General features: G+C 37.0%; 1 protein-coding gene across 1 annotated transcript; it reads right to left on the bottom strand.

Annotated features, from left to right (window-relative positions):
• Positions 1 to 218: 218 nt before the first annotated feature.
• Positions 219 to 1,185, bottom strand: LOC135968453 (olfactory receptor 2T10-like). The gene has a single exon (XM_065535259.1). It carries the CDS (start codon positions 1,155 to 1,157, stop codon positions 219 to 221), a length of 939 nt encoding a protein of 312 aa, XP_065391331.1. The 5' UTR covers positions 1,158 to 1,185.
• Positions 1,186 to 26,001: the final 24,816 nt, after the last annotated feature.

Here is a 26,001-nt window from a genome sequence, read left to right as displayed (position 1 = left end):
ACTGGACTACAGATCAATGCTATGAGGGAAGAGGGGTGGAGGGAGATAAGTGAACATCTCAAGTGTGATTATAGGAGAGAAGAGTGGACAGAAACCCCCTGAATGGCAACTCAGGGAGTCAGACACCACCACAATATGCTGATTGTTTTATAGGAAGGACACCTAAAGTGAAGAGAGAGACCCTAAGAAGAGAGGACCAACTTAAGTTCTTTCACACTTTAATATGGAGCTTTCTGCATTCTTAGCATTTTTTTCAAAGCCCCTGTGACATCTTTATTCCTGAAACTGTAAATGATAGGGTTCAACACAGGTGTAAGGATAGTGTAGAAAAAGGACACCATCATATCTTTCTCCGCGGTGTGGTGGGAGCTGGGGAGCATGTAGTTGTAAATAGCAGCTCCATAGAAGAGGCTGACCACTGTCATGTGGGAGGAGCAGGTGGTGAAGGCCTTCTTCCGACCCTCAGCTGAGTTCATCTTATGGATGGTGAGGATGATAAAGTAGTAAGACACTGTAATGACTGTCACAGGGATCAAGAGCATGATGACACAGCACAAGTACATGAAAATCTTGTAAAGTGAGGTGTCTGAGCAAGAGAGCTTCAAAACAGCAGGGACCTCACAGAAGAAGTGGTGAATCTCATGAGATCTGCAGAAGGGGAAGGTCATGGTGATGGGAGTGAACATGAAGCCATCCACTGAGCCCACGAACCAGCAACCTAATGCCAGGAGGAGACATACCCTCTGGCTCATGAGCACAGAGTAACGGAGAGGATGACAGATGGCCACGTAGTGGTCATAGGCCATGGCAGCTAGAAAGCAGTACTCTGCACCTCCCAAATGCAGGTAGAAGTACATCTGGGTCCCACACCCAAGGACCGAGATGGTCTTCTCTTTGGCCAGCTGGTTCACCAGCATTTTGGGGACAGTGACAGAAATATATGTCAAGTCTATGAGGGAGAGCTGGTTTATAAAGAAGTACATGGGAGTATGCAGAGAGGAGTCAATGTGGATCAGAAGTATCAATGTAATATTCCAAGTCACTGCCATCAAAAATATACTGAAGATAAGCAAGCAGAGGAGGCCAGGGTGTGAGATCCGGCTAAAGATTCCCAACAGGAAAAAGTCACCACCCAGGGTCTGGTTGGCCAGCCACATGTGGTATGATCGCTTGAAGTGGCTTTACCTGGAGGACAAAAGTAAACTTTATGTTATTTATAATCCTGTGTGCGCCACAAACTATGTTTGCTTCACTTCAACTTTTAAAATTCCATGTAAAAATCAGTTTATTTCTGACATCAGCTGTGAATTTGCACTAAAAAGAGAGACAGCACGTTAGATTGTGAATCTGATTCCCATCTAGAATGGGAATGAAATATTTATATTCTCAGTGAAGAGGTCCATACAGCTGACATTAAAATATTTCCTACAGGAAATGATATAGAAAGTAAAAATAACAAATATTAGTGACTATATGTTCACATTGGTTATTTTTTGTGTGTTAGTATCTTGCAGTTGCATGTGCCTGTATTGCCCGAATTCCATTCCGTGGGATTTTAGAGCTAATAATCAATATAAATATTTCTAATTTGACCCTCAAGAGTCATTTCTGCAAAAAAGGATTAGTAATACTTGTTTCTTATTAAATATCTTGTTACAAATCTATGAACATACAATTTTTCAATATTTAAAAGCAATATATTAAGCAACCAGTAATTGTAGACATTTTAAACATAAAATTCCAAACCTTTATATAAACAGGTACAAATTTAGTCAAATTTCTTTAAATGTATTAAAGACACTAGTACAACTTGTCAGTTTTTCTAAATGATTTAAATGCTTTTACACACATGTGATTTATAAAATACATTTTTTTACTTCCACTTATCCTCTTACAAAGACATTAATCTTGTGATTTATTTATTCGTATTTTCATGATTTCCATCAAGATGTTATGGCTATATCCTCAGGGGTCCCTGAAGTTGCAATATTTTAAAGACTACTCAAGCATACTAGTGAGAGGGAGGAAAACATAGAACAAGGAATTCTACCTGTAACTGGCTGTGAACAATCAAGATAACTCACTATCTTCAAATCATCCAAATTCCAGTTTCTTCTCAGAGCATCTAGTCAGTTAATCACCTTGTAATAGACTGTAGAATTCTTCTACCTGGTTATTTTTGGGGATCAGTGGTGCTGGTCAGCCCTTTTCCATTGATAAGCACTCTTTCTCTTGTTCAGAATTCTGTGATTTACATGTGGATGCTATTATTCTCCAAAGAAAATGCCTATCTATCCTTTATAAAATGAAGTTTTAGATACTAATGTTCAGTATATTAACGTGTCAAATGTTTATTTAAAACAAACACATATTCATCCTTTTTATATTGCAACTTCTCTTATGTAACCTTTACATTGCAACTTACACTTTATTCTTTATCATTAAAATTTATGAATAAGAATTATTGCAATTGGTACCATTATTTCCTTTTTTATTTCAAATATCTTGCCCTGGCCAAGGCTAATCTTGTGGGTTTTCATTTTGTTTTGGAGATACTTAGCACAGAGGACACAGAAAGCATAAGAGTAAAGTAATGCCAGTTTTTAACAAATTGCTTATATTAAGAGATTTAAAACCAAAGTGACTGAAGGTATTTTCAGTAAATAAACATTGTATCATTGGCCATAACAAATGGTAGATTTTAGTCAATCAATTATTAGACTAATAAACTATTTTTTCCTGGAGCAGAAAGTAATTTTCTAAGTATAAAGGCAAAATAAAAAATTCCCAATAAACTTGAAAAATTGAATGATAATCATCCATCTGTATCACATCATATCTCAAAGAAAAATCAGGAAGTAGACGGAAAAGGTACAGGGAAAAGACTCAACGGAATTTCCACAACATAGGAGATAAGTATTTTCACTTATTTCACTGAGAAGCCAGGCAACAAGTATATTTAATGTCCACTCCCAAAAATGGAGTTCTTATAGGGACAGTGTCCATGATAAGATTGGTGCCTGTCAGAGCTAATTAACTCTAGGTCTACGTAAGGAGGCCCTTTCCCAAATTGAACAGGTGGTTTACAATGAGTAGAGTTATGCAAATCAGTAGAGAGATGGACATGAGCTAGTCAGGGTAAGCATGTCTCAGGTTTATTCAGGAGAACAAAAGTGAGAGTGGATATTGCATTTCTTGGCCATGTAGTTCAATCTACTGTTCTTCCACAGACACTGAAACACGGGCAACTCAGTCCATAAAGCTGCAGAGCAAAAACTCTCCTTAACCAAATCAATTAATTTGTCCACTTGTAGGAAACAAATGACACCAGCACAGACAGCCATGCAAGGCAAAGAACAGCAATTAGGTTCCTTCAAAGCAATAAAATATTTTAAAGAAGAATTGCTCTTGCCAAAAGTAAACCTTCATAAACAAAGCAGACCACTTGTGACAGGCTTCCCAGTAGTAACATCTGCACTGTAGGAAGGAGAGCACCCCTCCTTCTTGAGTGGGCATTCATACTCCAAAGTGATGGTCATGCTTCACCCAGGAAGGAGAATTATGTTGCTCACCATGAAGCTTAAACCTCTATCAGACATCTCTCACTCATCCATGTGTTCCTCTTTCAGGGTCTTCGAGATCAATTTTTTTTTTTTTTAAATAAAGGGGAAAAGGGAAAAAGGGAAAAAAGGAAGGAAGAGGAAAACTAATATTCAACATTGCTCCAATTTTCAGAGAAAAAAAATGTTAATTTAAGTCAGATTTGCCTGGAAAAATATATCACCAGGAGGAAAAGCCTCAAGATCTGAAATCAGTTATGTTTGAGTTTCTTTCTTTTCTGAGGTACGTTGCAAGTCACCTAAAACTTTTGAATATCTTTTTTTTCCATTTATACCTGTAGGGATACTCACTACTTATTTCTACAGCCTAAAAGGATTGCAGAGAGTTTCAGAGATAATATGCACAGCAAGTACTTTCTAAGTTCTAGCGTTGTGTGTAGTATTAAGTTAAATATGCTTATAATAAATACGAGTTATTTTATGTGATCTGTAACAATATAACACAATATATTTTACCAATTATATTTGCTGTAATATGTTATATTGCTGATTAATATCAACTGATAATTCTATAATGCATATATTTATGGATTAAAAGTTAAAATAACCTTTTATTTAATAAATTATTTTTCTTACTGGAGCAAAGGAAGAAATGTGATACCCTGAGGAATTCTATTTCCAAGAAGGTACCTCCAAGTACAGTCGTCTTGAGTTACAGCCTTGTCATTTTCACTGTGATCTGTCCACTTTGTCAGTGAAACACCAGCCTGCTTTTCTGCGAAGGAAACACTTACAAACTCGATGACTCTCCCTGAAGAGCAGCTGATGCTGCCGATTCTCACATGTGCAGTCCTGGGATCGACAAACTCAAAGAACGATGCTCTCCTCAGGGACCCTCCCAGGGCTGTGGTGGCCTCCATGGGAGCAGCTCTGGAGGAGACTCCTCGGCCTTTAAGTTGTCGGGCCTGATTCTCTAGACTTTTCTAATTGCCTAACTCCTGTAACCCTCCAAAGGAAAATAAGCATCTACTAATGGCACACAGACTTCACCAGAATGTTTCCTTGAAGACCATTCCTCTCACAGCTCAAATCATTGCATCATGTTGCCATGAGCGAAAAGAGTGACACAAACCCGAATTAGACAATTAACACATTTAATAGAGTATATTATTCCATGTTTATTGGTTTTCATAGTAATAATTGTAGAAAATTTAAAAACTATTATAAAAAAGGAGAAATAATATATACTCTAGAAAGCCAAAGATAACTAGTTTGAATTTTCCTTGCTTTTAGGCATTTTCATATGATTTTCTTTATAGAATTTTGTATCCATTTGTCTTTGAAAATGACATTTTAAACCAAAGTGTGTATTTGAGTGTCCATAAAATGTAAAACTATTAGAGATTTGTGTTATTTCTTATTTCTTATTTAACCCAAACAATTGCACATAAGAAACTTTAAATTATGAAAATGGATATTTGTAATTGAAATTGCTTTGTTAAATGTATAAACCCTTTTAACTGAAATTTTTCATGAAAGGGTTATTTCTGAGAATTTGAAAAGCATAGAATTATGTAGATAATACAAAATAACATTTTTTACTTTTAACCCTTAGAGGCACAAATTTAGGAATAATGTAGCATTTCCCTCCAGGATGTCTTTGGAGACAACCGATATATCCAAAAATTTGGTTTTTGCATTTCAAGCAGATTCTAGAATGGTCTTTACACTGTAGCATATGACTTTGAAATAATTCATATAGAACATTGGCTGAGTAAACAAATTATATGACCTCCCTGTGTCTTAAGTCTTCAGAGTGTTTCAGATTTTGTAACCTGAGTGATATTTCAATAAACAGTTCTCTGTTCAATGTGTTTATTTTGGTGGAGTTACAAATTTGAAATTCCAGGTGTGATGGTCAGAGGATCTATACCTCTTAGAACACTCCACTAAATGACTTTCCAAAATGTAACCACTATTAAAAGTTTTATAGTTATTTACGGTCCCAAAACAACACATTCGTTATAAAAAATTTACAGATACAAACTTCAAGAAAGGAATAATCTACAGAAATTTAATGTGCCATTGAGTGTTGTAGTGTTTTTTACTGAAAAGTTTATCAAGCATACTTTACCGTGTCAGTGTTAACATAAATCCACCTCCAAAAACTATGTGCATGTCACATGCAGATACATTCCAAGCACACGGAATGTGTTCACTGATTGATCCAATCAGGAGTCATGCAGAGTAGATGCTAATCAACCCTACCCCGAGTGAGGATGCAGACATGGAGACGCCAGGGGCATCAGGGAATTTCCCCAAGTCAGACAGATGAGTGACAGGACAGCTGGACTCAAGACAGATGAGTAATGGGGCAGCTGGACTCAAGAACATGCCCCTAGAACCACGATGCTGCACTAACTCCTAATTGCAATTCCTGGTAACAGCTGAAGGATATTCTGATTATACTGTAGTCTGTATTTAGTAAACTTTTTAGGAAATAAACAGACCCAAAATGCAAAAGTCACTAGTGTACAGCTCAAGTAGTTCTTGCGAACTGAACTCACCACGGCCTGCCCAAAGATACACAATCAGAAGTGGGTTAGCCCCCAAGTAGACCCCAGCCTGCATCCCAATACCCTCCCCAAGAAAACTGACTCTGCCTTCCTTAAATTAGTTTTGTCTGGATTTGAAGTTTAAAGTCACAAAACATGCACTCTTTCATGCCTAGATTTTACTAAACATTATGTAAGATTCAACCACATTTACATGTAGTTAGAGCGGTGGTTTGTTCATTCTTACTCTGTATTTTATGTATGCTACTATAAAGACCAATTTGTTTTGTTGTTCACGGCAGCTTGTTTTCTATTTATGGTTATTATAAATAATACCCTATGATCATTTTTAAGTTGAAACTCATAACCTAATGAAATAGTCAGCACACCTTTACATCCATTAATAAAACACAAATTGCATAGTACAAGCTAAAAGGATAACAAAAATACAGCAGCTAAATTGACCATTTTGATTTTTATTAATTGGAGAAATTTATTGCAATCATTTAAATTTTATAAAACTGTATGTTTTTAAAAATATATATTAACCACCACAACAAATTCATTCAGTAAAATATTTCACCCACATTTTAAAACATGTATTTTGGTAAACACATATTTGCATTTCTGTTGCATATATAACCAGGAGTGGGATATCTGGGTCATAGATGGGCACATGTTCAGCTCTATCAGATACTATCAAACTGTTTTCCAGAGGTTTTATCAATGTATAGTCTCATTAGCAGTTATTTTAATCATCATAACCACACTGACAGATGTGCTATTTCGTTGTGGTTTTAAAGTGTCATTTTTTGACAACTAGCCAAGTTGAGCACCTTTTCGTGCATTTATGGGAATTTATTGGAATCATGGCTATCATATTGATAAATGCCCATTCTACTCTTTTGTCATTTGGAAGTGGATTTTCTGCTTCCGTATTGATTTGTAGGAGTTTCTCCTCTATGTTCTATATGAATCCTTCATAGATATATCTATTGTAAATATTTCCTTATTTTCTATGGGTTACTTTTTTACAATGAATATTTTTAAAAATAAATTCTAATTTAATGAAGTCCAATTTGCTCTGTTTTCCTTTAGGGTTAGCACTTTTCTGTTTAAGAAATACTTGTTTACCTCATGATTATAATGTGTTCTACATTTTCTTCTAATATTATTTTACCTTTTATATTTCAATCTACAGCCCATCTGAATTATATTTTCTTATCCTGTAATATGGGGATCAACATTCATTTTTTCCATGTGGATGTGCAGTGGAGTCAGAACTATTTATTAAAAAGCATACTTCATTTCCCACTCTGAATGGCTGCCCTTGTCATAAACCTGATGTACGTATAGGTGCTGATCCATTTCTAGGCTTTTTCTGTTCCATCTGTTCATTTGACCATTTGCACAGACACCATCCCATATAAATCGGTATAGTTTTAACATCAAGCAAACAGGAATTGGCTGTGGTGGCCACCAGCAAGGAATGGTGGTATCTGTGAGGGGAGCTGGCATTTGAAGAGGAGGAACTCCCAGGGCTGTGTTTGAGAGTGCTAATTTAGAAGAGTACAAACAATGGCTGGAAATGTGTTAATATCCACCACTGGGGACACTAACTTGGCTGACTCTTCCATTTCCAATTCTAAAATTTACTGAAACCTCCAAGGAAAACTCTTACTTCATATTTTGAAGAATAAATGCCTCAGATGGAAGTGAGTGATATTGATTCAAGAACCTGGAAAACAAGAATAATACATAAGAGGTTTAAAGACTTAATATAATGGAAGTCTTTGGTAGGAAGATAAAACAAAGTTGTCCTGGAAATTCACATGAAAAAATCATACAAAGTGTTATTAATATGGAAATTAAAGTGTGCTTTGTGAAGGAGTCAGCAGATGAATTTGAAGATTTGGATTCTCCAGAATTTGAAAATGTATTCATAGTCATGAACTTTAGGGTTTCGCTTTTAATGACCTGTGCAAGGCTGAGTGTAGAGTTATTGGACCACCAGTCATATTCAATTGTTCACATAAAGGAATGAATGTTCTGAAAGCAGTGACATCCCAGCAGCAATGAATGAGCACATGGAGTGCCTAGATATTGGTTTCTAAATGTTAATGGTAGTTTGTATTTTTGTGGGATCAGTGGTGATATCCCCTTTATCATTTTCCATTGTGTCTATTTGATTCCTCTTTATTAGTCTAGCTAGTGGTCCATCTATTTTGTTAATCTTTTTTAAAAAGTAGCTCCTGGATTCATTGGTTTTTGAAGGGATTTTCGTGTTTCTATTTCATTCAGTCTTATCTTAGTTATTTGTCTTCTGCTAGCTTTTGAGTGTGTTTGCTCTTGCTCCTCTAGTTCTATTAATTGTGATGTTAGGGTGTTAATTTTAGATCTTTCCAGCTTTCTGTTGTGGGCCTTTAGTGCTATAAATTTCCCTCTTAGCAGTGCTTGAGCTGTGTCCTGGAGATTCCGGTATGTTGTGTTTTGTCCTCACTGGTTTCAAATAAGTTATTTCTGCCTTAATTTCGTTACTCAGTCATTCAAGAGCAGGTTGTTCGTTTCCACGTAGGTGTGTGGTTTTGAGTGCATTTCTTAATCCTGAGTTCTAATTTGATTGTACTGTGATTTGAGAGACTGTTATGGTTTCCATTCTTTTGGAATTGCTGAGGAGTGTTTTACATCCAGTTATGTGGCCAATTTTAGCATACGTGCTAATGTGGCACTGAGAATGTATATTCTGTTCATTGGGGGTGGAGAGTTCTCTAGGTGTCTGTTCAGTCCACTTGGTCTAGCCTCTTACCACTCCTGTTCTACATAGTATTGGATGTTCTGGTCAGGACAATCAGGCAAGAGAAATAAAGAGTATTCAAATAGGAAGAGAGAAAGTCAAATTGTCTGTTTGCTGAGGACATGATTGTGTATTTGGAAAACCCCATCGACTCACCCCCAGCTTAAAAGAGACTTTTAAGCCTCTTTCTGGTCTTTCATTATTTTAAGCTGTTTCTCTTCATTTGTTCTTAACATTTTTTATTTTGCTTTTATCTTCTATTTATTACCTAACATCTGTCACCTCAATATTAATTTCTATTTTTGCTTGATACTGATTCCTTTGACCCTAATGTGTAGCATTTGAATTCTATTACAAAGAAATATCAGATTTCATTGCAACTTTATTTCAAGGGAACCAACTTTTCATAATTTTAGATTTGTACATTTTCTATTTTGCTTTCTTTTTATGTTGCCTAAAATGAAACACTTTATTTACATGTGTTTCCATTACTAGCTACCTATGTGTTTTAGGCATATGAGTTTTGAAATGTGTTTAAAGTCTTTTGGATCCTTTATGTATCCTATGTAGCTTTCACAGGACAGTGAGTGATGAAATGTTTTAAAGCCTTGTATATTCTGTCCTATACATCATTACATGTCTGAGACCAAATATGGCTGTTTTTATCATTTCTCTTATACTTAAACATCAGAACCTCATCCTCATCTCCATAATTTTTCTGCAAACCTTGCTTTGAATTCTTCAGTGTCCCCTATGTTTAGTTATCTAATAACACATGCAATTTAATTCAGACTGATAAAGGATCTTGTCTTTAATCTTTTTGCCTCTTTTGTCCTTCCTGTGCCCCCAATGACAAGCATAGGAAGGGGCACAAAGCAGGCACTTGACTGGAGTGAATAAACCAATGCCTGGCAACATTTAGAATTTATAATGGGCAAATCGACTACTTCATTATATTGACAGGATTAAAACAATCACCTGAAAATAGTTAAAATGATAGCTCAGTTCATTTACTGAAAACGAAGCATTTAAAACAAATTATCTTGGTCTTCATGACCTTTCAGGACTAGCCCTTAATTACCTGCAAGGAAGCCCAAATTCCTGCGTGTTCCTTATGCTTTTTCCCGTTGTGGGAAAAAAAAAAAAAAAGTGATTGCACCTTTCTTTCCATTTCCTAATCCTACATAATGCCTTGCATTTGGCTGGAGACTTACTCAGAGTAGGAGAGCCTGAGATAAGAGATCGAGACAAGGTGTGCAGGGGATTTCAGGGCAGGCCGGCCCACGACCTGGCCAGCCCTGCCACTGACCTGCTTTCCCATCCAGGTAAGCTACTTACAACTTCCAAGGTGAAACTGTTAGAAAATTATGAGGCCAACATCATCCTGATACCAAAGCCTGGCAGAGACACAACAAAAAAAGAGAATTTTAGACCAATATCCCTGATGAACATCGATGCAAAAATCCTCAATAAAATACTGGCAAACCGGATTCAGCAACACATCAAAAAGCTTATCCACCATGATCAAGTGGGCTTCATCCCGGGGATGCAAGGCTGGTTCAACATTCACAAATCAATAAACATAATCCAGCATATAAACAGAACCAAAGACAAGAACCACATGATTATCTCAATAGATGCAGAAAAGGCTTTTGACAAAATTCAACAGCCCTTCATGCTAAAAACGCTCAATAAATTCGGTATTGATGGAACGTACCTCAAAATAATAAGAGCTATTTATGACAAACCCACAGCCAATATCATACTGAATGGGCAAAAACTGGAAAAATTCCCTTTGAAAACTGGCACAAGACAGGGATGCCCTCTCTCACCACTCCTATTCAACATAGTGTTGGAAGTTCTGGCTAGGGCAATCAGGCAAGAGAAAGAAATCAAGGGTATTCAGTTAGGAAAAGAAGAAGTCAAACTGTCCCTGTTTGCAGATGACATGATTGTATATTTAGAAAACCCCATTGTCTCAGCCCAAAATCTCCTTAAGCTGATAAGCAACTTCAGCAAAGTCTCAGGATACAAAATTAATGTGCAAAAATCACAAGCATTCTTATACACACCAGTAACAGACAAACAGAGAGCCAAATCAGGAATGAACTTCCATTCACAATTGCTTCAAAGAGAATAAAATACCTAGGAATCCAACTTACAAGGGATGTAAAGGACCTCTTCAAGGAGAACTAAAAACCACTGCTCAGTGACATAAAAGAGGACACAAACAAATGGAAGAACATACCATGCTCATGGATAGGAAGAATCAATATCGTGAAAATGGCCATACCGCCCAAGGTAATTTACAGATTCAATGCCATCCCCATCAAGCTACCAATGAGTTTCTTCACAGAATTGGAAAAAACTGCTTTAAAGTTCATATGGAACCAAAAAAGAGCCCGCATCTCCAAGACAATCCTAAGTCAAAAGAACAAAGCTGGAGGCATCACGCTACCTGACTTCAAACTATACTACAAGGCTACAGTAACCAAAACAGCATGGTACTGGTACCAAAACAGAGATATAGACCAATGGAACAGAACAGAGTCCTCAGAAATAATACCACACATCTACAGCCATCTGATCTTTGACAAACCTGAGAGAAACAAGAAATGGGGAAAGGATTCCCTATTTAATAAATGGTGCTGGGAAAATTGGCTAGCCATAAGTAGAAAGCTGAAACTGGATCCTTTCCTTACTCCTTATATGAAAATTAATTCAAGATGGATTACAGACTTAAATGTTAGACCTAATACCATAAAAATCCTAGAGGAAAACCTAGGTAGTACCATTCAGGACATAGGCATGGGCAAAGACTTCATGACTAAAACACCAAAAGCAACTGCAGCAAAAGCCAAAATTGACAAATGGGATCTCATTAAATTAAAGAGCTTCTGCACAGCAAAAGAAACTACCATCAGAGTGAACAGGCAACCTACAGAATGGGAGAAAATTTTTGCAATCTACTCATCTGACAAAGGGCTAATATCCAGAACCTACAAAGAACTCAAACAAATTTACAAGAAAAAAACAAACCACCCCATCAAAAAGTGGGCAAAGGATATGAACAGACATTTCTCAAAAGAAGACATTCATACAGCCAACAGACACATGAAAAAATGCTCATCATCACTGGCCATCAGAGAAATGCAAATCAAAACCACAATGAGATACCATCTCACACCAGTTAGAATGGCGATCATTCAAAAGTCAGGAAACAACAGGTGCTGGAGAGGATGTGGAGAAATAGGAACACTTTTACACTGTTGGTGGGATTGTAAACTAGTTCAACCATTATGGAAAACAGTATGGCGATTCCTCAAGGATCTAGAGCTAGATGTACCATATGACCCAGCCATCCCATTACTGGGTATATACCCAAAGGATTATAAATTATGCTGCTATAAAGACACATGCACACGTATGTTTATTGCAGCACTATTCACAATAGCAAAGACTTGGAATCAACCCAAAGGTCCATCAGTGACAGATTGGATTAAGAAAATGTGGCACATATACACCATGGAATACTATGCAGCCATCAAAAAGGATGAGTTTGCGTCCTTTGTAGGGACATGGATGCAGCTGGAAACCATCATTCTTAGCAAACTATCACAAGAACAGAAAACCAAACACTGCATGTTCTCACTCATAGGTGGGAACTGAACAATGAGATCACTTGGACTCAGGAAGGGGAACATCACACACAGGGGCCTATCATGGGGAGGGGGGAGGGGGGAGGGATTGCATTGGGAGTTATACCTGGTGTAAATGATGAGTTGATGGGTGCAGCACACCAACATGGCACAAGTATACATATGTAACAAACCTGCACGTTATGCACATGTACCCTACAACTTAAAGTATAATAATAAATTAATTAATTACAAAAAAAGAAAATTAAGAAAAAGAAATAGACTTGTGTAAATTTAGGAGGCACGACATTTCCCTGGAGTTGAAGGGAACTATACCAAGTTCTACAGAACTTGAGTATTTTAAGATGCTTAAGTTATCATTGTGCTGCTCTATTCAGCCACAAGGATCTTGTGCTATAAATTTATTGTAGAATTTGCATGTTAAAACACACCCACACTCAAGCCACCACATTACTGTATTTGTGACTTTTGTTGCAGAAATGTTACTATACATTTTTATTTTTTATATTTCAGCTGTGAATTTTTAAAATATCTCAACATTCAAAGGCATGAAGAGTTAGGTAGTGAATTGTTTACTAAAGTATCATTTTAAAAGACATTCAAAAGTGTATTTTACAAGTTTGAACATCTCATATATACTAATCAGGGTCAGCCTTAATGAAGCTTTGGTCTACTTAGAACAGAAACCTGCATATTCAGCTATTAAATGTTCCTCAACGAAGTTACTGAAGGTTTCTAGTGCCATAATCTGATGAACACAGGAGAGATGTTTCTCCTCAATAGATTGTCAATGGTTATGGTAAAAAAAAAAAAATTAACCAATGAAATGTGTTGTTCCTTGGCACGATTGCAACACAATTCTGGAAAAATACAAGTCTCAAAATTTCCACTGCGATTCAGTGAACTAAAGAAGCATTACTCAGTAAATTATTATGAAAATTTAGTAAAAAGTTAGGTGAACCTAGATCCTGTTATCACGTTATTTAAAATATCAAATCAATTAAATGTTTAGATATGGAAAATGCAAATATAAAACAAGACACATGAATGGGTAAAGATCTAGCTGAACTATGAGCAAAGGCAATGAAGAAAACATGGAAAGTAAAATTAGCTTTTGGAAAATGAAAATCTGAATAAAACAATTTTTTTCTAATTAGGAAACTTATGGTTCATATGACAAATGAAAGGCTAAGGATCGGTAATGTGTAAGATTCTCTTGCATATTAATTAGAAGAGAGACATGTCAATTTTTAAAAAACATGCTAGTAAAGAATTTGTGGAAGACTTGTACATACAAAATAAGACATTAATGATTAAAAGCACAAAAATGTCCATTTTTAAATTTGTTGAATAACAGAGGCAAAAATGTATGATTATCAGTGTTGCTGTGAGTACAGTGGAAACACCAAGTGCCACCTTTTGTGGTATGTCAGGGTCATTCCCTGATGGGTACAATGCAAATATATGCATATGAGAGGGACACTGTTTAATAAAAATGTAACAACTCATAAAGGAATTTCTTAGATTCATTATAGTATTGTTTTAGATTAATAAAAAAATCGGAAGAATCTACATTGGAAATAAGAAAACTCAGATTCTGTTAAGGTAAAATATTATGAAGTTATATTCAAAACAATATTTCTAAAAAGTATTTAAACACTGAAAATATGGATAACAAGCCCAATATTTATGCAGATGTAGAGTTATATACAACATGACTAGTATTTTTGTATCTATGTATCCATCTATATATTAAAAATATGTTCTCCCACAAAAGATGAGTATGTGAGATGATGGATATGTAAATTATTATGACATGGTCATTCCACAATGTGTACATGTAATGAAACATCTCACTGTAACCCCCAAATATATACATTTGTCAGTTAAAGACAATATTCTAAATCCTGTCTTTTAGCCATTTTGAATATTTTAATTATTCTGATTATACAATGTATGTATGTATCAAAACATCACCCCATACCCTGTAAAAATATACAATTGTTATGAGTTGATTAAAAACAAAAACTTAAATTTTACAAAGAAAACAAAACTTTACAGTAAATAAAATGTGGTGGGATTAGAGATACCTTTATTTCTTTCAGTTACATCTATGTCTTAAATTATCTATATCACTCACAAATGTATAGAGTGAAAAAGATGTTTTAAAAGATGAAAACCATGACACGAGAACTATGTGACAAATGCACAAGCTTCAGTAACTGACTCAATCAACTGGAAGAAATTATCAGTGATTGAAAATCAAATGAATGAAATGAAGCAAGAAGAGAAATGTAGAGAAAAAAGAGTAAAAAGAAATGAACAAAGCCTCCAAGAAATATGGGATTATGTGAAAAGACCAAATCTATGTCTGATTGGTGCACCTGAAAGTGACTAGGAGAATGGAACCAAGTTGGAAAACACTCTGCAGGATATTATCCAGAACTTCCCCAACCTAGCAAGGTAGGACAACATTCAGATTCAGGAAATACAGAGAACGCCACAAAGATACTCCTCGAGAAGAGCAACTCCAAGACACATAATTGTCAGATTCACCAAAGTTGAAATGAAGGAAAAAATATTAAGGGCAGCCAGAGAAAGGTCAGGTTACCCACAAAGGGAAGCCCATTAGATTAACAGCAGATCTCTCGGCAGAAACTCTACAAGCCAGAACAGAGTGGGGGCCAATATTCAACATTCTTAAAGAAAAGAATTTAAACCCAGAATTTCATATCCAGCCAAACTAAGTTTCATAAGTGAAGGAGAAATAAAATCCTTTACAGACAAGCAAATGCTTAAAGATTTTGTCACCACCAGGCCTGCCCTACAAGAGCTCCTGAAGGAAGCATTAAACATGGAAAGGAACAACTAGTACCAGCCATTGCAAAACACATGCCAAAATGTAAAGATCATTGATGCTAGGAAGAAACTACATCAACTAACAAGCAAAATAACCAGCTAATATATCATGACAGGATCAAGTTCACACATATTAACCTTAAATATAAATGGGCTAAATGGTCCAATTAAAAGACACAGACTGGCAAATTGGATAAAGAGTCAAGACCCATCAGTTTGCTGTATTCAGGAGACCCATGTCACTTGCAGAGACACAAATAGGCTCAAAATAAGGGATGGCAGAAGATCTACCAAACAAATGGAAAACAAAAAGGCAGGGGTTGCCATCCTAGTCCCTGATTAAAAAAAAAAAAAAAAAAAAAAAAAAAACTTTAAACCAACAAAGATCAAAAGAGACAAAGAAGGCCATTACATAACAGTAAAGGGATCAATTCAACAAGAGCAGCTAACTATCCTAAATATATATGCACCCAATACAGGAGCACCGAGATTCATAAAGCAAGTCCTTAGAGACTTACAAAGAGACTTAGACTCCCATACAATAATAATGGGAGACTAACACCCCACTGTCAACATTAGACAGATTGAGACAAAGTTAACAGAATATCCAGGAAGTGAACTCAACTCTTGCACCAAGTGGAACTAATAGAACTCTCCACCCTCAAATCAACAGAATATACATTCTTCTCAGCACCACATCACACTTATTCCAAAATTGACCACATAGTTGGAAGTAAAGCACTCCTCAGCAAATGTAAAAGAACAGAAATGTTAAACTGTCTCTCAGACCACAGTGCAGTCAAACTAGAACTCAGGACTAAGAAACTCACTCAAAACCACTCAACTACATGGAAACTGAACAACCTGCTCCTGAATGACTACTGGGTACATAACAAAATTAAGGCAGAAATAAAGATACAACATACCAGAATCTCTGGGACACATCTAAAGCAGTGTGTAGAGGGAAATTTATAGCACTAAATGCCCACAAGAGAAAGCAGAAAAGATCTAAAATTGACACCCTAACATCACAATTAAAAGAACTAGAAAAGAGTGAACACATTCAAAAATGCTAGCAGAAGGCAAGAAATAACTAAGATCAGAGCAGAACTGAGGGAAATAGACACACAACCCTTCAAAAAAAAAAAAAACCTATGAATCCAGGAGCTGGTTTTTAGAAAAGATTAACAAAATGGATAAACTGCTAGCAAGACTACTAAAGAAGAGAGAAGAATCCAATAGATGCAATAAAAAATAATAAAGGGGATATGGCCACCGACCCCACAGAAATACAAACTACCATCAGAGAATACTATAAACACCTCTACACAAATAAACTAGAAAACCTAGAAGAAATGGGTAATTTCCTGGACACATACACTCTCCCAAGACTAAACCAGGAAGAAGTTGAATCCCTGAATAGACCAATAGCAGGCTCTGAAATGGAGACAATAATTAATAGCCTACCAACCAAAAAAAGTCCAGAAACAGAAGGATTCACAGCCAAATTCTATGAGAGGTACAAAGAGGAGCTGGTACCTTTCCTTCTGAAACTATTCCAATCAATAGAAAAAGAGGGAATCCTCCCTAGCTCATTTTATGAGGCCAACATCATCCTGATACCAAAGCCTGGCAGAGACAACAAAAAAAGGGTAATTTTAGACCAATATCCCTGATGAACATCAATGCAAAAATCCTCAATAAAATACTGGCAAACCAAATCCAGCAGCACATCAAAAAGCTTATCCACCATGATCAAGTGGGCTTCATCCCTGGGATGCAAGGCTGGTTCAACACATGCAAATCAATAAACCTAATCCAGCATATAAACAGAACCAAAGACAAAAGCCACATGATTATCAACAGATGCAGAAAAGGGCTTTGAAAAAATTCAACAGCCTTCATGCTAAAACAACTCTCAATAAATTTAGAATTGATGGAACGTATCTCAAAATAACAGCTATTTATGACAAACTCACAGCCAGTATCATACTGAATGGGCAAAAACTGGAAGCATTCTTTTTGAAAACAGGCACAAGACAGGGAAGCCCTCTCTCGCCACTCCTGTTCACCATAGTGTTGGAAGTTCTGGCTAGGGCAATCAGGCAAGAGAAAGAAATCAAGGGTACTCAGTTAGGAAAAGAAGAAGTCAAATTGTCCCTCTTTGCAGATGACATGATTGTATATTTAGAAGACCCCATCATCTCAGCCCAAAATCTCCTTAAGCTGATAAGCAACTTCAAGCAGAGTCTCAGGATACAAAATCAATGTGCAAAAATCACAAGCATTCTTATATACCAATAACAGACAGAGAGCCAAATCATGAATGAACTCCCAATTCACAATTGCTTCAAAGAAAATAAAATACCTAGGAATCAAACTTACAAGGGATGTGAAGGGCCTCTTCAGGGAGAACTACAAACCACTGCCCAGTGAAATAAAAGAGGACACAAACAAATCGAAGAACATACCATGCTCATAGATAGGAAGAATCAATATCGTGAAAATGGCCATACTGTCCAAGGTAATTTATAGATTCAATGCCTTCCCCATTAAGCTACCAATGACTTTCTTCTTCACAGAATTGGGAAAAAAAAAAAAAAACAGCTTTAAAGTTCATATGGAACCAAAAAAGAGCCCACATTGTCAAGACAATCCTAAGTCAAAAGAATAAAGCTGTAGGTTTCAAACTACCTGACTTCAAACTATACTACAAGACTACAGTAACCAAAACAGCATGGTACTGGTACCAAAACAGAGATATAGACCAATGGAACAGAACAGAGCCCTCAGAAATAATACCACACATCTACAGCCATCTGATCTTTGACAAACCTGACAAAAAACAAGAAATGGGGAAAGGATTCCCTATTTAATAAATGGTGCTGGGAAAATTGGCTAGCCATAAGTAGAAAGCTGAAACTGGATCCTTTCCTTACTCCTTTATCTGAAAATTAATTTGAGATGGATTAGAGACTTAAATATTAGACCTAAAACTATAAAAACACTAGAAGAAAACCTAGGTAATATCATTCAGGACATAGGCATGGGCAAGCACTTCATGTCTAAAACATCAAGAGCAACGGCAACAAAAGACAAAATTGATAAATGAGATCTAATTAAACTAAAGAGCTTCTGCACAGCAAAAGAAACTACCATCAGAATGAACAGGCAACCTACAAAATGGGAGAATATTTTTGCAATGTACTCATCTGACAAAGCACTAATATCCAGAACCTACAAAGAACTCAAACCAATTTACAAGAAAAAACCAACCCCATCAAAAAGTGGGCAAAGGATATGAACAGACACTTCTCAAAAGATGACATTTATGCAGCCAACAGACACATGAAAAAATGTTCATCATCACTGGCCATCAGAGAAATGTAAATCAAAACCACAATGAGATACCATCTCACACCAGTTAGAATGGCAATCATTAGGAAGTCAGGAAACAACAGGTGCTGGAGAGGATGTGGAGAAATAGGAACACTTTTACACTGTTGGTAGGACTGTAAACTAGTTCAACCATTGTGGAAGACAGTGTGGTGATTCCTCAAGGATCTAGAACTCAAAATACTATTTGACCCAGCCATCCCATTACTGGGTATATACCCAAAGGATTATAAATCATGCTGCTATAAAGACACATGCACACGTATGTTTATTGTGGCACTATTCACAATAGCAAAGACGTGAAATCAACCCAAATGTCCATCAGTGACAGACTGGATTAAGAAAATGTGGCACATCTATATCATGGAATACTATGCAACCATAAAAAAGGATGAGTTTGTGTCCTTTTTAGGGACATGGATGCAACTGGAAACCATCATTCTCAGCAAACTATTGCAAGGACAGAAAACCAAACACTGCATGTTCTCACTCATAGGTGGGAATTGAACAATGAAATCACTTGGACACAGGAAGGGGAACATCACACACCGGGTCCTATTGTGGGGAGGGAGGTGGGGAGAGGGTGGGGAGGGAGGTGGGGAGAGGGTGGGGAGGGAGGTGGGGAGGGAGGTGGGGAGGGAGGTGGGGAGGGAGGTGGGGAGGGAGGTGGGGAGGGAGGTGGGGAGAGGGTGGGGAGAGGGTGGGGAGAGGGTGGGGAGAGGGTGGGGAGAGGGTGGGGAGAGGGTGGGGAGAGGGTGGGGAGAGGGTGGTGGGAGGGATAGCATTAGGAGATATACCTAATGCAAATGATGAGTTAATGGGTGCAGCACACTAACATGGCACATGTGTACATATGTAACAAACCTGCATGTTGTGCACATGTACCCTAGAACTTAAGATAAAAAAATCACACACAAAAATGTCTTCGTACTGTATGATTCCAGGTATATAAAGGAAAAAAAGCAAGTAAACTAATCAATGCTATTGATATTGGTTTCCAAGAGAGGTTTCAGAGATAGATGTATTGAGTCTTGATTTAGATGCATTAAATTTGTAAAAATTCAGAGATATTTTTCTGAATGTTATACTTCAAAAATGACGTTTATTTTTTCTTGTCTGATAATCTTTATTTTCAATTGATTAACAATAATTATACATATTTCTGGAGTACAATGTGGTGTTTTGATACGTTTATGCTGCAGAATTAAACCAATATAATGAATGGAAAAAGGTAATTTAATATAATTTTAATCACAAGAAATATTATTGACATGAGTGTTTCTTTTTTTTTTTGGTCACCATGGAGGGCCCCCTGGATTGGGCCCAAACACAGCTGCCCCTCTCTGGGCTGACCACACTTATTGGTAGCAGCTCTGCATCTCTCTGGGCTGGGGTCCAAGAAACAAGTGAAAGCCCCTCATCTACAACCCTGCTAGGTCCCTCCCCTCCACGCTGCCTCCAGGTTGAGGGAACAAAGCCTGAGTCACCCCCAGAGGTGTGGCCTGTAGCCCAGGAAAAGGAGCCCACACTTTCAGAGCACTGAGAGGGAGCATGGCTGCAATGGTGAGGAAATACAGAGGAGCCATGGGGCTGAACAAGGGCCTATCTACTGGCCATTATGCTTAAGCACCATCTACTAGATCACAGCCCAAACTTCAACATCAAAAATACTCTAATATACCCTCCCTGTGAAACCAAGGCCAAGAACTCAGCTATGAATAAAGACCCTGCACAAAGCCTCGGCCCTCTGAAAACATCTGGAAGTCAACTGACTGTACTCAATTTACACCACGGTGAAGGGGACATGAGCCCACACAGATGAGAAGGAACCAGTGCAAGAACTCTGGCAACTCAAAAAGCCAGAACATCTTTTCTCCAAACAACTGCCCTAGTCCCCAACTAGAGCTCTTAAGTAGTCTAAAATGGTTGAAATGACAAATAGGATTCAGAATATAAATAGGAATGAAGATCATCAATATTCAGGAGAGTTGAGACCCAATCCAAAGAATCTAAGAATTACAATAGAGGAATGATAGATGAAATGGTTATTATAGGAAAGAAACAAACTGATCTGTGAGAGCTGAGAAACACAAGAATTTCTTAATACAGTCACAAATATTAACAGATTAGACTAAGCTGAAGAAAGAAGCTCAGACTTGAAGATGTACTTCCAAACTCAGAAAAAATAAAAATTAAAGAGTGGAGAAAATATCTGAGAAATATGGAATTATGTAAAGAGACCAGATCTATGATTTATATGGTATCTCTGGAAGAGGGGGAGAAGACAAGCAATTTAGGAGACATATTTCAGGAAATTGCCCATGAAGATTTCCCCCATTGTTAGAGAGGCCAATATTCAAATTGAGAGCACTGAGTGAGAACACATTTGGTCTCCCCTGTGAGCCCTTTGGTCCCCTGCTCATCACCAGGAAGGGCCCCTGGTGTAGGCCCATGACATAGCTGGAACACTCTGGGTCAGTCACACCTATTGGTAGCAGCTCTGCATTTCTCCATATTCATGTGGGGTAAAGTGTGGTTGGTTGGAGGAAAGAAGATACTCTGGCTTTTTGAGTTGGCTGAGTTCTTGCACTGGTTTGTTCTCATCTGTGTGGGCTCATATCCCTTTAACTGTGGTGTCATTTCAGCATATTTCAGTACTTCTTTTTTGCAAGACACAACACAAGTCGTCCATCACTAAGATACATAGTCATCAGATTCTCAAAGATGGAAAACAAGAAAAATGTTAAAGGCAGCTAGAGAAAAGGGGCAGGTCACCTACCAAGAAAGCCCCATCAGGCTAACAGCAGATCCTTCAGCAGAAACCCTACAAACCAGAAGAGGTTGGGGGCCTATGTTCAGCATTCCTAAAGAATTTTCAACCAAGTATTTTATATCCAGCCAAACTAAGCTTCATAAGCAAAGGAAAGATAAGTTTCTTTTCAGACAAGCAAATGCTAAGGGAGTTCATTACAACCAGACCTGCCTTACAAGAGGTCCTGAAAGGAGTGCTAAATGTGAAAAGAAAAGACCATTACCAGGCACTACCAAAAGACACTTAAATACATAGACCATTGACACTATAAAGCAACCACACAAACAAGCCTGCGGAAAAACCACCTAGGAACGGGATGACAGGATCAAATCTACACGTATCAATGTTAATCTTGAATGTAAACAACCTAAATGGCTCATTTAAAGGGCACAGAGTGGGAAGCTGGATAAAGAAGATTCAAAGATATGCTGTCATCAAAAGACCCATTTAATGTGCAATGACACCCAATAGGCTCAAAGTAAAGGGATGGAAAAAAAATCTACCAAGCAAATGGAAACAAAAAAGCAGGGGTTTCAATTCTAATTTCGGACAAAACAGACTTCAAAACAACTAAGGTCACAAAAGACAAAGATGACCATAATATAATGGTACAGGTTTCCATTCCACAAGATCTAACTATCCTAGATATCTATGCATACAACACAGAAGCACCCAGGTTCATGAAGCTAGTTATGCAGAGACCTACACAAAGATACTTAGACTCCAACACAATAAGAATGAGAGATTTCAGCATCCCACTGACAGTTGAGGCAAAATAACAAAGATACTTGAGACCTAACCTCAACACTTGGCCAAATGGACCTAACAGATATCTTCACAACTCTGAACCCCAAAACAGACATTCTTGTCACCTGTACGTGGCGTATACTCCAAAACTGACCACACAATCTCACACAATACCACCCTCAGCAACTGAATTATAGCAACCATACTCTTGGATCACAGTGCAATAAAAAGAGATCAATACTAAGAAAATCACTCAAAACAAAGTTATATGAAAATTAAACGATATGCTAATGGTGACCTTTGTAGACAAAATTAAGGCAGAGATCAATAAATTATTTGAAACTAATGAGAACAAAGATAAAATATAAGCAGAATCTCTAGGATGTAGCTAAAGCAGTGTTAAGGAGTTTGCAGCACTAACTATCCACATGAAAAAGTCAAAGACCTAAAATTAACAACTTAACATCACACTTAGAAGTAGAGAAACAAGAGTAAAACCAACACCAAAACTAGCAAAGTAATCAAAATCAGAGCTTCATGGGAGCAAACTGAGATGTGAAAAACCATACGAAAAAGAAAAATCCAGTAGTATTTGAAAAAAATAAAGACTAAAAATAGACCACTAGATAGACTAAGAAAAAAGAGAAGCTACAAATAAGTACAATCAGGATTGACAAAGGGTTCGTTACCACCAACCCCACAGAAAAACAAAGAAAACCCTCAGAGACCACTATCAACAGCTTTATGCACACAAACTAGAAAATCTAGAAGTCAATTTCTGGAAACATACAACCTCCCAAGATTGAATCAGGATGAAGCTGAGTCCTTGAACAAATAAAAAGTTCTGAAATTAAATTAGTAATAGAAAACCTACCAACAACAAATAGCCCAGGACCACACAGATTCATAGCTAAATCCTACAAGATGGAGAGAAAGAGCTCATGTCATTCCTAATGAAAGTATTCCAAAGAATTGAGGAGGAGACCCCCCCTCCCTAACTTATTCTATAAGGCCAGCAGCATCCCGATACCAAAGCCTGGCAGACACACACACACACAAAGGAAAACTTCAGGCCAATATCCTTGATTAACATAGATGCAAAAATCTTCAAAATACAAACAATCTAACAGCACATCAAAAAGCTTATACACCATGATCAAAGTAGGCTTCATCCCTGGGATGCAAGGTTGGTTCAACATCACATCACATTGACAGGGGTAAAAACAAAAACCACATGATTATCTCAATGCATTCAGAAAAGGCTTTTGATAAATTTCAACTCCCATTTGTGTTAAAAACTCTCAATTAAACTAGATATTGAAGAAATATACCTCAAAATAACAAGAGCCTTCTATGAAAACTCCAGTGAACATCATACTGGAATGGGCAAAAGCTGGAACCATTTCCTTAAAAACCAGCACAAGACAAGGATGCCCTCTCTCACCACTCCTACTCAAGCAATCAGGCAAGAGAAGGAAATAAAAGGCATCCAAATAGGAAGAAAAACCCAAACTATCCCTGTTTGCAGACATGATACTATAGCTAGCAAACCGCATGGTCTCTGTCCCAAAGCTCCTTGATCTGATAACTTCAGCAAAGTTTCAGTATAGAAAAATCAAGGTACAAAACTCAGTAGCCTTCCTATGCACCAATAGCATTCATGCTGAGAGCCAAATAAAAAAAATGTAGTCTCCTTGATAATAGCCACAAAAATAAGATATCTAGGAATACAGCTAACCAGAGAAGTGAAAGATCTCTACAATGAAAATTACAAAATACTGCTCAAAGAAATGAGATGAAATATCAAATGGAAAAACATTACATGCTCATGAATAGGAAGAATCAATATCATGAAAATAGTCATCATGCCCAAGGCAATTTATAGATGCAATGCTATTCATTTGACACTACCTATGAAATTCTTCACAGAATTAGAAAAAGGTGTTTTAAAATTCACATGGAACCAAAACAGAGCCCAAATAGCCAAAGTGATACTAAGCAAAAAGAACAAAGCTGGAAGCATCACACTACCCAACTTTAAATCATACAACTAGGGCTACAGCTACCAAAACAGCATGGTACTGGTACAAAGACCAATGGGACAAAGTAGAGAGCCCAGAAATAATGACACATCTAAAACCATCTGACATTCAACAAGGTGAACAAAAACAAGCAATAGGTAAAGAACTCCCTGTTGAGTAAATGTTGCTAAAATAACTGTGTAGCCATAATGCAAAAGATTGAAACTGGAACTCTTATCAATCTTGTTGATTTTTGTATATGGTATAAAACACTTATGTGTAAAATCTAAAACCATAAAACATCTGGAAGGTAACCTAAGAAATATCATTCTAGACATACGACCCGGAAAAGATTTTATGGTGAAGATGCCAATAGCAAGGTGAAACAAGGTCAACAAAAGCAAAAACTGACAAATGAGATCTAATTAAACTAAAGCGCTTTTGCACAGTGGGCAAAGCATATTAACAAACACTTTTCCAAAAGACTTACATGCAGCCAACAAGGATATGAAAAATGCTCAATATCACTAATCAGAGAAGTCCAAATAAAAACCGCAATGAGATACCATCTCACACCTGTCAGTGCGGCTACTAAAAAGTCAAAAAATAACAGATGTTGGTTAGGTTGCAGAGAGTAGGGAATGCTTATATACTCCTGTTGGGAATGTAAATTATTTCAGCCATTGTGAAAGTTTGGCAATTTCTGAAAGAACTTAAAATAGTTACCTTTTGACCCAAAGGAATATAAATCATTCTACCATAAAGTCACACACACACACACACACACACACACGTTCATCACAGCACTGTTCACAATAGCAAAGACATGGAATCAACCTAAATGCCCATTAATGGTAGACTGGATAAAGAAAATCCTGTACATATACGTCATGGAATACTATGCAGCCAGAAAAAACAATATCGTGTTCTTTGTGGCAATGTTGATGGGGTTAGAGGCCATTATCCTAAGTAAACTAACAGAAATGGAAAACCAAAAACCACATATTTTCACTTATGAGTGGGAGCTAAACAGAGTACCTATGGACACAAAGAATAGCAGACCCCCCAGGCCTAGCTGAGAGTGAAGGTAGGGAGTAGAGTGAGGACTGAAAAAGTACCTATCAGGAACTATGCTTATTACTTGGGTGGTGAAATAATCAGTGACATGCAATTTACCTGTATAACAAACCTGCACACGGACCCCTCAACCTGAAATAAAAGTTTAAAAAAAAAAAAAACTCTTAAAAAAAGAATGTCTCAAGGGCAAATGCTGTTAGAATAAAACTACCAATCCTGAATTGTAAACTCAGCTATACTATCATTCAAAAGGGTACTCAGACAGGAGAAATAGGTTTAGATCTATTATACAACATGATGATTGCAGTTTATATCTATGTATTATGTATTTTCAAATGGCTCGGGTATAGGTTTTAAATATTGCCACCACTCAAAAATTATAGGATGTGAGGTAATTGATATGTTGATTAGCTTGTCTTTTCAAAATGTACACATATGTATATATATAAAAACAATGTGTTGTACACCATACATATATGCAATGTTTGTCAATTAAAATATAAGTTTAAAAATTTGAAACA

This window comes from Macaca fascicularis, chromosome 1 (genome assembly GCF_037993035.2).
Source record: "Macaca fascicularis isolate 582-1 chromosome 1, T2T-MFA8v1.1".
NCBI lineage: Eukaryota > Metazoa > Chordata > Mammalia > Primates > Cercopithecidae > Macaca > Macaca fascicularis.
The sequence above is the reverse complement of the archived record's forward strand: the minus strand, read 5'-3'. Positions and strand labels throughout refer to the sequence as shown.

Excerpts from the sequence above, each read along its gene's own strand:
- LOC135968453 (XM_065535259.1), bottom strand. The coding sequence starts at position 1,157 with ATGTGGCTGGCCAACCAGACCCTGGGTGGTGACTTTTTCCTGTTGGGA.